The following is an 11,408-nucleotide window of genomic DNA, read 5'->3' on the forward strand; positions in this document are numbered from 1 at the left end:
AATAGTTACTCCACTGTTAATACTTCAGCGACTTTTTGCTATATTTACCAACATTTCAGACAAAAAAAATTGGCACTGGCCAAAATCAGAATTGGCATGGCAGACTTTTTAAAGATCAACAATCGGCCAGAAAACGGCAATCGGTGCGCCCTCATTCAGAAGCAGCAGAAACTGGTCAGAAACCACTTTTAGACAATTACTGATAATTACTCAGATGAACCAGAACAGCTTCTGTCTACAGATTATTCACTTGGAGAACACAGGCTTGTTATGTACATGAAAGCAATATTTGCAATCCTTTTCTTCTTCACATGAAATGGATGTAAATCTTCAGATATGGGTATAAAAGTACTTGTCCAAGAGTCCGCGCGTTATTCCAACCACAGCCAGAACGGACAGGGTGAGAAGTACAGCCAGGGTCAGGTGAAAGCCGGGTAACCTGCAGAGCAGACACCGCTCACTGATCACAATGCTCCCTGAGAGCTGTGCATGCTTTGTTCTTAGGGCAGATGATGAGGGTGGGTAACCTTTTCTTGGTGGACTGGGTGTAGCCGTTGAAGTAGAGCTGCCTGGCCACCATGTAGACCAGACCTGTTGCTGCAGCTAGCACCACGCTGAAGAACATCCCACAGGTCCACAGAGTCACCAAGAACAAGGGGTAGAACTCCACACAGTTCTGACTCCAAACACACAAAACGGATGTAGGAACATCTGCAGCTTTGCTCATTAGAGGTGACATTTAGAGCTGTGGTGTATCAAATACTTGTTTTCCCCATTGTACTTCTTTGAGGTGATCCATCAACTAAAATCCTTATAAAATTTCTCAAATGTGGCCCCGTTTAACCGGTCTGGACACTCTCCAAACAGCTTCTCTCCGTTGTGGTCTTCTCAGCATGTGAGAACGGTTTGATGGAAATAGATGATGGGTTGCACACTCTTTTGAGGTTATTATTGCCAACACCAGAAGCTAACAGTTTCTGTTTAAAAGATTCCAAGCATGAGGTAACTGTACAAAGATGAAGTTTGTGGTTGCTCTGGAAAACTTGTTTCCAGGACAACATTATCTAAATTCAACTTTTGGATGAATCAGAGTTGGAGGGTAGTGGCACTCGAGGACTGGATTATTAAACAAACATAGAAAATGGAAAGGTTTCTGAAAAATTATGAAATCCCACAACCATAAACACTCACAAAACACGAAAAAGGTCAACAGAATTTAAAAGTGATGTACTTTTTGTTCAAAGTCACCGTAATTTGGTAAATCTCTTTCCTATCTTCCAAAGCTAGCACATTAAATTTTAATCTGTACTGGCAGCTGACTTACTGTGCACGAAAAGTTTGTTCAAACTCTGGAGGACCGGAGACTATAGGAGAGAGGCCCTTGTGAGCCATTCTAGACCATCCAACTCTGCGGGCCAGGTACCCTGAGTGAACACAGCCTCTATACAAATTTGCCTCTCTGACTCTCAGCTCAAAGCAAGATGCCCAAACTATTTTTTTTAAATATTACACAATTAATTTAATTTCACATAATTATCGCGGAAGCCATTTGTCTGTTAAATACTTAATGAAACATATTTACAGTGTTTGATGTTTGTTGTGAATGTCCAAGTTCACAGACAAACGAGATCATTAGTCCAAGTTTGTTGTTTATTGAACGCTCAAAAATTACAGCGGCTGTAAAGCGCCACAGCAAAGGTAAACAAAGATAAAACAACCCGAACAGGTGATCAACTCTAAACCACTCGCACCTTTTTACTCTCTCTCTCTTTCTTTCTCTCTGTCATTTAAGCACATCCGTTACCGTGGCAACCGCCTGCGCTTTGACTTTATTCATTTATTTGTTTTTTGTTCTTTAATAAAGTTACGAACTTTTTGATAAGCTAGTCAGAGGAGGACGTGCTGGTCTCAGCGTCCTGGCGGTGTTCAGTCCCTCACCTAAAAGCCGAGATCGACTCAAAACCTTCTGCGATCGACATATTGCGCCCCTGCTCAAAGCACGAACAGTTCAGACACAATATGAAATAGAAAAAAAGCGATTTATTAACTGATTGTGTTTTAGATTGCTCTTGAAAAACTAATCAGTCACGGCTGATTAGTGGGTGCACTCAGCTGCACAGTGAACCCACTGATTTTTTACATCAGACAGCCGCCCTCCTCTCTCTTGCAGGTCCTGCGTACCCCCGCTAAATCTTTTAGGGTTACAGCACCCGACCGTACCCTCCTACTTTTACCCCTGATTATACGGTCAGTCAATGATGCTTTTTGAATGAATCACCGTTTTAGAAAGCAGTGACCTGTAAAATAATCAGAGGAAATCATTTTTTTTTTTTTTTTGCGTTGTCCTCATACTACTACAACTGTAATCAGACTTGTGTGTGAACAGTTTACGACTCCAACTTCATCGGGCTTCTTCTGGTGCAGAATTATGACGCATGTCGCACAGCAATGGTAAAGGTCATAGGCATAATATAAGAATAGACGCCTCATGAACCGCTCTCGCCTTTTGTCGCTGACGAGATTTAGGGCGGCCATCTTGGAGCGGTACACCACTCCACTTATATGTTTTGCAGGCAAAATGACGTATCAGCACATTTAATCGATCATAACACGCTTTTTTGTTACTGGAAACCAGGGGTGAAAGTAGTTTTAAATTCTTGGGGGTACTATGAAAAACATTAAAACATTATATATGATCGGTGATCGGCGATCATTGGCTCTTGTTGCCGATACCGATCACCTGCATCTCATTTCGCAGCCTGCCTGTGCAGCTGGTCTCCTCTTTCCTTCCTTTACACTGCGCAAACGCGCAGCAACAAATCCTACGGAAGCGCATTGCTATCACGCAGGAAAAAAAAATTCGAGTGCTATCACGTTATAACGTGATACGTATCTTGTTAAAACGTGATACATATGACGTTATAACGTGATATGTATCTTGTTAAAACGTGATATGTATCTTGTTAAAACGTGATAGTTATCTTGTTAAAACGTGATATGTATCTTGTTAAAACGTGATAAGTATCTTGTTAAAACGTGATAGTTATCTTGTTAAAACGTGATATGTATCTTGTTAAAACGTGATAAGTATCTTGTTAAAACGTGATATGTATCTTGTTAAAACGTGATATGTATCTTGTTAAAACGTGATAGTTATCTTGTTAAAACGTGATATGTATCTTGTTAAAACGTGATATGTATCTTGTTAAAACGTGATACGTATCTTGTTAAAACGTGATAGTTATCTTGTTAAAACGTGATACGTATCTTGTATAAACGTGATACTTTTATGTCCAGGAAGTGGCGATATTATGCTAGGCTTTTACAGTGGCTAACATGAATTGGTCAGGTTTCCCTTCATGTTTGGTCTACACGGATACGGATGCTGCTTTGCACTGTGGTTAAAACCATTAATAGCTACTCTTAGCAGGATCCTAAATAGAACGGGGCTGCACAGAAGGAAACGTCAATTCGGTTCTCTAGCTGTGACGGCGTTCCTGACTGTCTGGATCGAAGCTGGAGTTGGCTTTCGATTGTAGCTTCTGATTCGGGAAATGGCTAAAGAGCGATTAGAACGGAGGCTCAGATGTATTTGCTGAACATTTTCTGTTCAGATTTATATTTTTAACAGTACACTTGCTGAACAACGGCAACGGCTGTTCGTAACCAAGCAACCGAAATCAACAGAAGGCTAGATAGTGGCAAAAGACAAAACTAGATCCTGTTAAGCATTCTTCAAAATAAAAGACTTCCTCTCAAGTTAAAATGCATCCCTGTAAGCCACAACAGCCAAACAGAAAGGCAGGTGCTCTAGGACAAAAAAATGAAAGAAAACAGAAAGCTAAAATAATTGCAAATATTGTAAATGTGATAGTTCATTTATAATGCATTCCAGATACAAAAAGGTTTTTAAATCTCTCATGTTTGAAGTTTCACAATTCAGATAAAGGTTTCACAAATCACAAACTAGGTTTGAAATATTCTGCCATTGGCGCAAAATAATCTACTCCAGATTTGAAGTGTTGATGTATGTTTGTTTTTAAAGCATATCAGGTGATTTCTTAACACTTGCATGTTAAATCTAATTCCATGATTAGTTACTTATTTACAGGGCTGCACAGTGATGTAGTTGGTAGAGCTGATGCCTTGCAGCAAGAAGGTTCTGGGTTCGATTCCTGGCACGGGTCTTTCTGTATGGAGTTTGCATGTTCTCCCTGTGCATGCGTGGGTTTTCTCCGGGTACTCCGGTTTCCTCCCACAGTCCAAAAACATGACTGTCAGGTTAAATGGCCTCTCCAAATTGTCCCTAGGTGTGTGTGTGTGTGTGTGTGTGTGTGTGTGTGTGTGTGTGTGTGTGTGTGTGTGTGTGTGTGTGTGTGTGTGTGTGTGTGTGTATCTCTTTGTTGCCCTGCGACAGACTGGCGACCTGTCCAGGGTGTACCTCGTCTCTCGCCCAGAATGTCAGCTGGAGATAGGCACCAACACCCCTCCCGAGCCCACTAACATACAAGGGTGTAAAGAAAATGGACGGAGTTACTTAATTACAGTCATATGTTAAGTATAATTTAAATGCTTATTATTATTACTGAATGTAACTGGATTGTACATAATTACAAAAAGGTGGTGTGAAAAATAATTAAATTCACAGCTCTATTTATGGTGTATTTTGACAAAAGGGAAGAGAGTGGAAGTCTTTTATTTTGAAGTATGCTTAACAGGATCTAATTTTTTGTCTTTTGCCACTATCTAGCCTTCTGTTTATTTTGGTTGCTTGGTTACGAACAGCCGTTGCCGTTATGCACCTATTGTACTGTTCAATAAAAATGTTTTACAGAAAATGTTCAGCAAATACATCTGAGCCTCCGTTCTAATCGCTCTTTAGCCATCTCCCGAATCAGAAGCTACAAACGGAAGCCAACTTCAGCTTCGATCCAGACAGTCAGGAACGCCGCCACAGCTAGAGAACCAAACTGACGTTTCCTTCTGTGCAGCCCTGTTCTGTGTAGGATCCTGCTCAGAGTAGCTATTAATGGTTTAACCACAGCATCCATATCCGTGTAGACCAAACATGAAGGGAAACCTGACCAATTCATGTCAGCCACTGTACCAGCCTAGCATAATACCGCCACTTCCTGGACATAGAATTATCACGTTTTAACAAGATACGTATCACGTTTTAACAAGATAAATATCACGTTTTAACAAGATACGTAACACGTTTTAACAAGATACATATCACGTTTTAACAAGATACATATCACGTTTTAACAAGATAACTATCACGTTTTAACAAGATATGTATCACGTTTTAACAAGATAGTATCACGTTATAACGTGATATGTATCACGTTTTAACAAGATACGTATCACGTTATAACGTGATAGCACTCGAATTTTTTTTTCCTGCGTGATAGCAATGCGCTTCCGTACATTTCGCAGCCTGCCTGTGCAGCTGGTCTCCTCTTTCCTTCCTTTACACTGCGCAAACGCGCAGCAACAAATCCTAAGCGATGTGGAACTATAACGCACTGAGTGAATGGGGAAGTTTGCGTGTTGTGGCGGAAAATTGAAGCACGTCAAAATGCATCAACACAACGAAGCTAATACGACATAAAAACAGTGGCATACTTGACGGAGTTTGGCTACATCGAGGCTCACTGCAGTAAAAAAGACACACGGAGGATCAGATAGCAGGTAAAGCATCGCACAGCTACAAACACTCACCCGGATTATTAGCATGACGGTCAGAAAGCTAAACAAATAACCTGCAAAATTATTTAAGTCTTCGAGCTGCGATGTAAGATGCTGGTTCTGCTCTCGCTGTTGAACCGCTGCTACGCGCTACAGGTGGTAATATTTCACATATGGAGCGCCGCTTCTGCTCCACCTGGTTGTGACTCTCACACCGAACCTCTGTAGCAGCAGCATCTAACCTAAAAAAATACATTTTACATAGGTATTAAAACTTTCGCTGTCCTAACATGAGACAGGTAATCTCTAAAAATAATAATCGATCTCCTCCCTGCTCTGCATAATTACTCCGCTCAGTCAGAAACAGCCACTCAGAACTAGCAGTAATCAGCTAGCCGCCATGCTATCAGGAGGTTTTCATTCAGTAACTCTGGATTGTTTATTGTAATGGAACCTGTATTTGCCTTTGAATGTTAAGTTTTGTACTTGAATTTTTTTGGCAATGTTGAGAGGTTTTATTTTGGCTCTTTGCATTATTTAGCCTCTTCAGAGCCTTCATATGTTATCAGTCTGTTAAAGATAGTATCACCGATAGCTGTACAATTTACAGAATGCCTGTTTTGTTTAGTTTTCTTCTTGGAAAAAGTTTTTAAAAACAAGTTTTTATCTAAATTAAGATGAATTCATGGTTCCTTTTTCTACATAATGTAACCGGTAGTGTTTATGATAAAAAAATTATTATGTGATCGGTATCAGTGATCGCTATCGGTGATCGGCCCTCATGGGTGATCGGTATCAGTATTGGCAGGAAAAAACCTGATCGGCACATCTCTAATATATATATATATATATAAGTTGGGTAGCTCTTGAATTGCTACAAAATAAATCTGTATTTCCTCCCTCAGCCCACTGGCTGCAATGTTGACACCTTGAGATGCCATGAGACCTAAATTGGCATGGAGTCATCCCAGTTTTCCATGTCTGGCATATAACCATTCACTTTAGCTTTTAAAAAGTGGTTCTATTGATCCTGTGTCCAGATAGCATCATGACCTGTTTGTTCTGAGGATTCTGCAGCTTCCACTTCTCTTCCTTACAGGGTGCCTCCTCACCCTGACTCTCATACTGATAGGAGGAACCACATAGCTTTGTTAGGTTAAAGCTCATCTTCTGAAGTTGGGCTATTTTTCCTCCAACAGAATCCAGAGGAATCACCTCAAACCAGATGTTGGACTGGATTTTATGTCACTGTCATTTGTGAATGTTAGCTTCTCATTTTCAACAGTGGAGCTATAAAGGTTGAAAAAGGGTATTTTGGAGAAAATCTCATCAACATCCATATTTCCACTAAATAAAAGGCAAAAAAATAAAATTTGTTTGATAAAGGAAAAGCCTCTCAGATTCTGAGCCCGATATCACCAAACTATTTTTTATATTAGACAATTAATTTAATTTCACACAATTATCGCGGTTGAAGCCATTTGTTTGTTAAATACTTAACGAAACATATTTACCTTGTTTGATGTTTGTTGTGATTGACGTATAGTCACAAAGATAATTAGTCCAAGTTGGTCATTTATTGAACTTTCAGAAACTACAGCGGCTGTGATGCACCAAGACAAAGGTAAAACAACCCGAACAGATGATCAACTCTAAACCACTCACACCTTTTTACTCTCCGTCTCTGTCATTTAAGCACACATGTTGCCATGGCAACCTCCTGCGCTCCACAAGCCGACCAGAGATTACGTTAAAAACATACAGTGGGGCAAAAAAGTATTTAGTCAGCCACCAATTGTGCAAGTTCTCCCACTTAAAAAGATGAGAGAGGCCTGTAATTTTCATCATAGATGTACCTCAACTAAGAGAGACATAAGGAGAAAAAAAAATCCAGAAAATCACATTTTCTGATTTTTAAAGAATTTATTGGCAAAATATGGAGGAAAATAAGTATTTGGTCAGTAACAAAAGTTCATCTCAATACTTTGTTATCATTCATTTTGACCCCACGGGGTGTGATCTTGCGTGGAGCCCCAGATCGAGGGAGATTATCAGTGGTCTTGTATGTGTTCCATTTTCTAATAATTGATCCCACAGTTGATTTCTTTACACCAAGCTGTTTACCTATTGCAGATTCAGTATTCCCAGCTAGGTGCAGGTTTATAATTTTGTTTCAGGTGTCCTTTGACAGCTCTCTAGTTTTGGCCATGGTGGAGTTTAGAGTGTGACTGTTTGAGGTTGTGGACAGGTGTGTTTTATACTGATAACGAGTTCAAATAGGTGCCATTAATACAGGTAACAAGTGGAGGACAGAGGAGCCTCTTACAGAAGAAGTTACACGGCTGTGAGAGCCTGAAATCTTGCTTGTTTGTAGCTGACCAAATACTTATTTTCCACCATATATTGCCAATAAATTCTTTAAAAATCAGAAAATGTCATTTTCTGGATTTTTTTTCTCCTTTTGTCTCTCATAGTTGAGGTACATCTATGATGAAAATTACAGGCCTCTCTCATCTTTTTAAGTGGGAGAACTTGCACAATTGGTGGCTGACTAAATACTTTTTTGCCCCACTGTAACATTCAGTCCGTTAAGTCAAGATATTAGGTTTGCAAGCTTGATATTTATTTTGTGATCATTAGTAAGCCTCTCCTGGTTGATTAGTTAATTTTAAACTCCTGTTCTGCTCGTTATTTTGGTAATGGAACCGAAATGCACAGAATTGCGCAATACCTTGTTGAAACAATAATCACTGAGATTATTATTGTTGGGGGATTCATATGAACACGTTTTGTTGATTTTCTTTTCTGTTGTTCTTTAATAAAGTTACGAACGTTTTGATAAGCGAGCCAGAGGAGGACGTGCTAGTCTCAGCCTTCAGTGTGTCACCTGATGCCAAGATCGACTCAAAACCTTCCGCAATCGACATATTGCACCGCTGCTCTATAAGCATGAACAGTTCAGAAACAATATGAAATGAGAAAAAAGCTATTCATTAACTGATTAAGTCGTGTTTTAGATTGTTCTTGAAAAACTAATCAGTCACGGCTGATTAGTGGGTGAACTCACTGCTGTACAGTGAACCCATTCATGTTTTACAGCAGACAGCCGCTCCCCTCTCTTGCAGGTACTGCGCATCTAAATCTTTTAGGGGTACGCAGTACCCTGCCGTACCCCCTTACTTTCACCCCTGCTGGAAACCATAATCAAACATCTATCAAAGCTACATTTATAAAAAAAATTACTTTTTAAGTATGTTTTTAATACATAATTCAGCATATTTAAATATGCTTAGTGACTATAACAATAGAATAGGAATGGAATATTCTGATACTGATGTTTGATGAGCATATTACAAAGCACACAGCCGTTCATAATTTATTTAATAAATTATTTAGTAATATCAGTACATATTTATATAAATATACAAACACAAATAAATAATGAGTAATAATGACACAAATAAATAAGGATTAATACTGAATAATATATATTGAATACATTATATGTACGTATGCGCGTGCGTGCGCGCGTGCGTGCGTGCATGTGTGTGTGTGTGTGTTTGTTTTTCAGCCGACGAGTTTTAGCTTCAGAGTGATTCAGCAGCTGAGATTGAGTCCAAAATCCAATGCGAGATTCATCCGTGCTGCAGTGAATCCGTCTCTCTTTAAAGATATTTCCCACTTCTTCCTCACATGTGTCTTAGGGAAACCTTCAAAACAAAAACAAAAGATTTGGGAGCTATCTTACTTTTGACAGAGTGAAAGAATTACATATAAATAATAGTCTTTACCAGCTGTGTAAACTTTGCTGGTGAATGTTATAACACATAATATAAGTTTTATAATATATGTTGCATTGTTTCATTTCTAATGTAGGCTCTTGTATCAGATAATCTAAGTCAATGTTAGAGAATAATTAATTGTTTTTTTTTCGGAATCTCAGTTAGCCTTCGTAGCGGGGCTGAACCCTGTATTACACCAAGCACTAGCTGATATTAGCTGGTATCTCGCCGGTGGACATAAATACAGTAACGTAATATTCTAATCACAAAATACACAATAATATGTCCATCTTACTTGTGAAATGTTATCTGTCGAGCCCTCACATCAATAGTCCATCGATCCGAACAACAATTCAGTAATACATATCAATTAGCAGGAGTATGAAAGACATAAAAATAATTAACTATACTATATTAAGAAATGATATCCTCAGTGCTACTTGAATGCAAGTTAAAACATTTTGCAACAAGTAAATCAAGTAAATTAAGTCCAATGTTAGGTCTTTTAAACGTGAGAGTGAAACGTTATATATATATATGTAGGACAGTGCTTAAATGTGGTGGCGCATGTCACCAAAGTGTTGAATCTGCTCTTTGGGTTGTGGAACGTTGTAAAGTGTGTCCTTTGAAGAACGCCGTACTTGGCGTTCGTTACTGTGTGCTGGTGGTACAACGGTCAGTATTTGCTCTGAATTCTGAAGGTAGGCAATGCTGACCGCCAGCTCCTCAATGTAGCCAAATGTTACTTTTAATGTTCAAGTAGTTAGTTTTGTATCATTTTGTCTTTTTCTTCTTTTTTGATATATGCTCTATCTGTAAATCAAAAATAACTGCGTTAATGAAACATGTTGACGCGGAGTATTTGCTCTGAATTCTAAAGGCGAAGCCGCTGCGCTGTTGGGTGGTCCGAATAAACGGTCCCAACCACGATATCAACCGCCGTGTGTGTCAGATTCCTGTCTCGTTTCCTTCCGACAAAAACCCTTAAGACACAACGCAGAGTCCAGGGAACAGCGAGGACTCATCTCATACGGACAGGGTTATATATATATATACTGGCATATGCTGCCACCCCTGAAAAAATCCCTGCCACCCTCTTGCCACCCCATAAATATTTTTCTAGATCCGCCCCTGTATATTATGTCTATGATTCAGACTGCAGGCACTTTGAAAACAATTGGATTAATACTGTGTTCCAGTCATAATCAGAATTGGGAAATTCTGACTTCCCAGTTGGAAAAATTAACTGCAACATTGAATTATGACTTGTAAGGCTGCTTTATGTTCCATTATGGCCGCTCCTCACATCAACTAGTAAGTCGTGGTGAAAGCATTTTTATTTTTCAAAACACACAAGTGCATGTAAAATTAATGTTACAAAATCCAAAAAATGCTGGTGGGAACCACAAGGGCAATAAGTCATGACTGGGGTCATTCACTCCACAAGTAAACACTGACACCAGGAACTGGGGGTAAAACTCAATGCAGTTCTAACCTCAAACACATAAAACTGAGGCAAAAGTAGGGCTACACAAGCTTGTATATGGATTTTTCATTTAATATTATTTAATATTCACCCATCTGGAAAGCAGATAAAAGGGTCAGACAGGAGAAGAGGGGAATCTGTTGCCATTGCAGACTGAACTTTACTCAAGTGTTAGGAGAAACTTTCTGGGAAAGACTTAAAGCCATCCCACTGTATGTTCAGACATGTCTGTCTAGTAAAGTCCTGCCCTGCCCTGCCCTGCCTCTGTAAAATACGGACTGGATTCTCAATTACATATTTTTGTTTGCACCCTATGAAGAAAAAAAAGGTTGTGAGGATGCTTTCTCAGTGAAGCATGGTGTCAGTTTTATATCGTTTCTTTCTCCCATTAGCTGTTTGATCTGTCTGCAGAAACCTTTCTGATCGGCGCGGTCAGGTTTCCTCTAATG

The 11,408-nt window shown here is 39.3% G+C and overlaps 1 protein-coding gene across 1 annotated transcript; it reads right to left on the minus strand.

The window, feature by feature from the left end:
* Window positions 1-140: 140 nt before the first annotated feature.
* Window positions 141-11,395, minus strand: mgst2 (microsomal glutathione S-transferase 2). Its single transcript, XM_081611545.1, is given in 5 exon segments — window positions 141-439; window positions 528-680; window positions 1,325-1,424; window positions 11,051-11,079; window positions 11,081-11,395. Coding segments are annotated over 5 exon segments (417 nt in total). The 5' UTR covers window positions 11,107-11,395; the 3' UTR covers window positions 141-330.
* Window positions 11,396-11,408: the final 13 nt, after the last annotated feature.

Source organism: Poecilia reticulata, chromosome 10 (assembly GCF_904066995.2).
Source record: "Poecilia reticulata chromosome 10, P_reticulata-male-v2, whole genome shotgun sequence".
Classification (NCBI taxonomy): domain Eukaryota; kingdom Metazoa; phylum Chordata; class Actinopteri; order Cyprinodontiformes; family Poeciliidae; genus Poecilia; species Poecilia reticulata.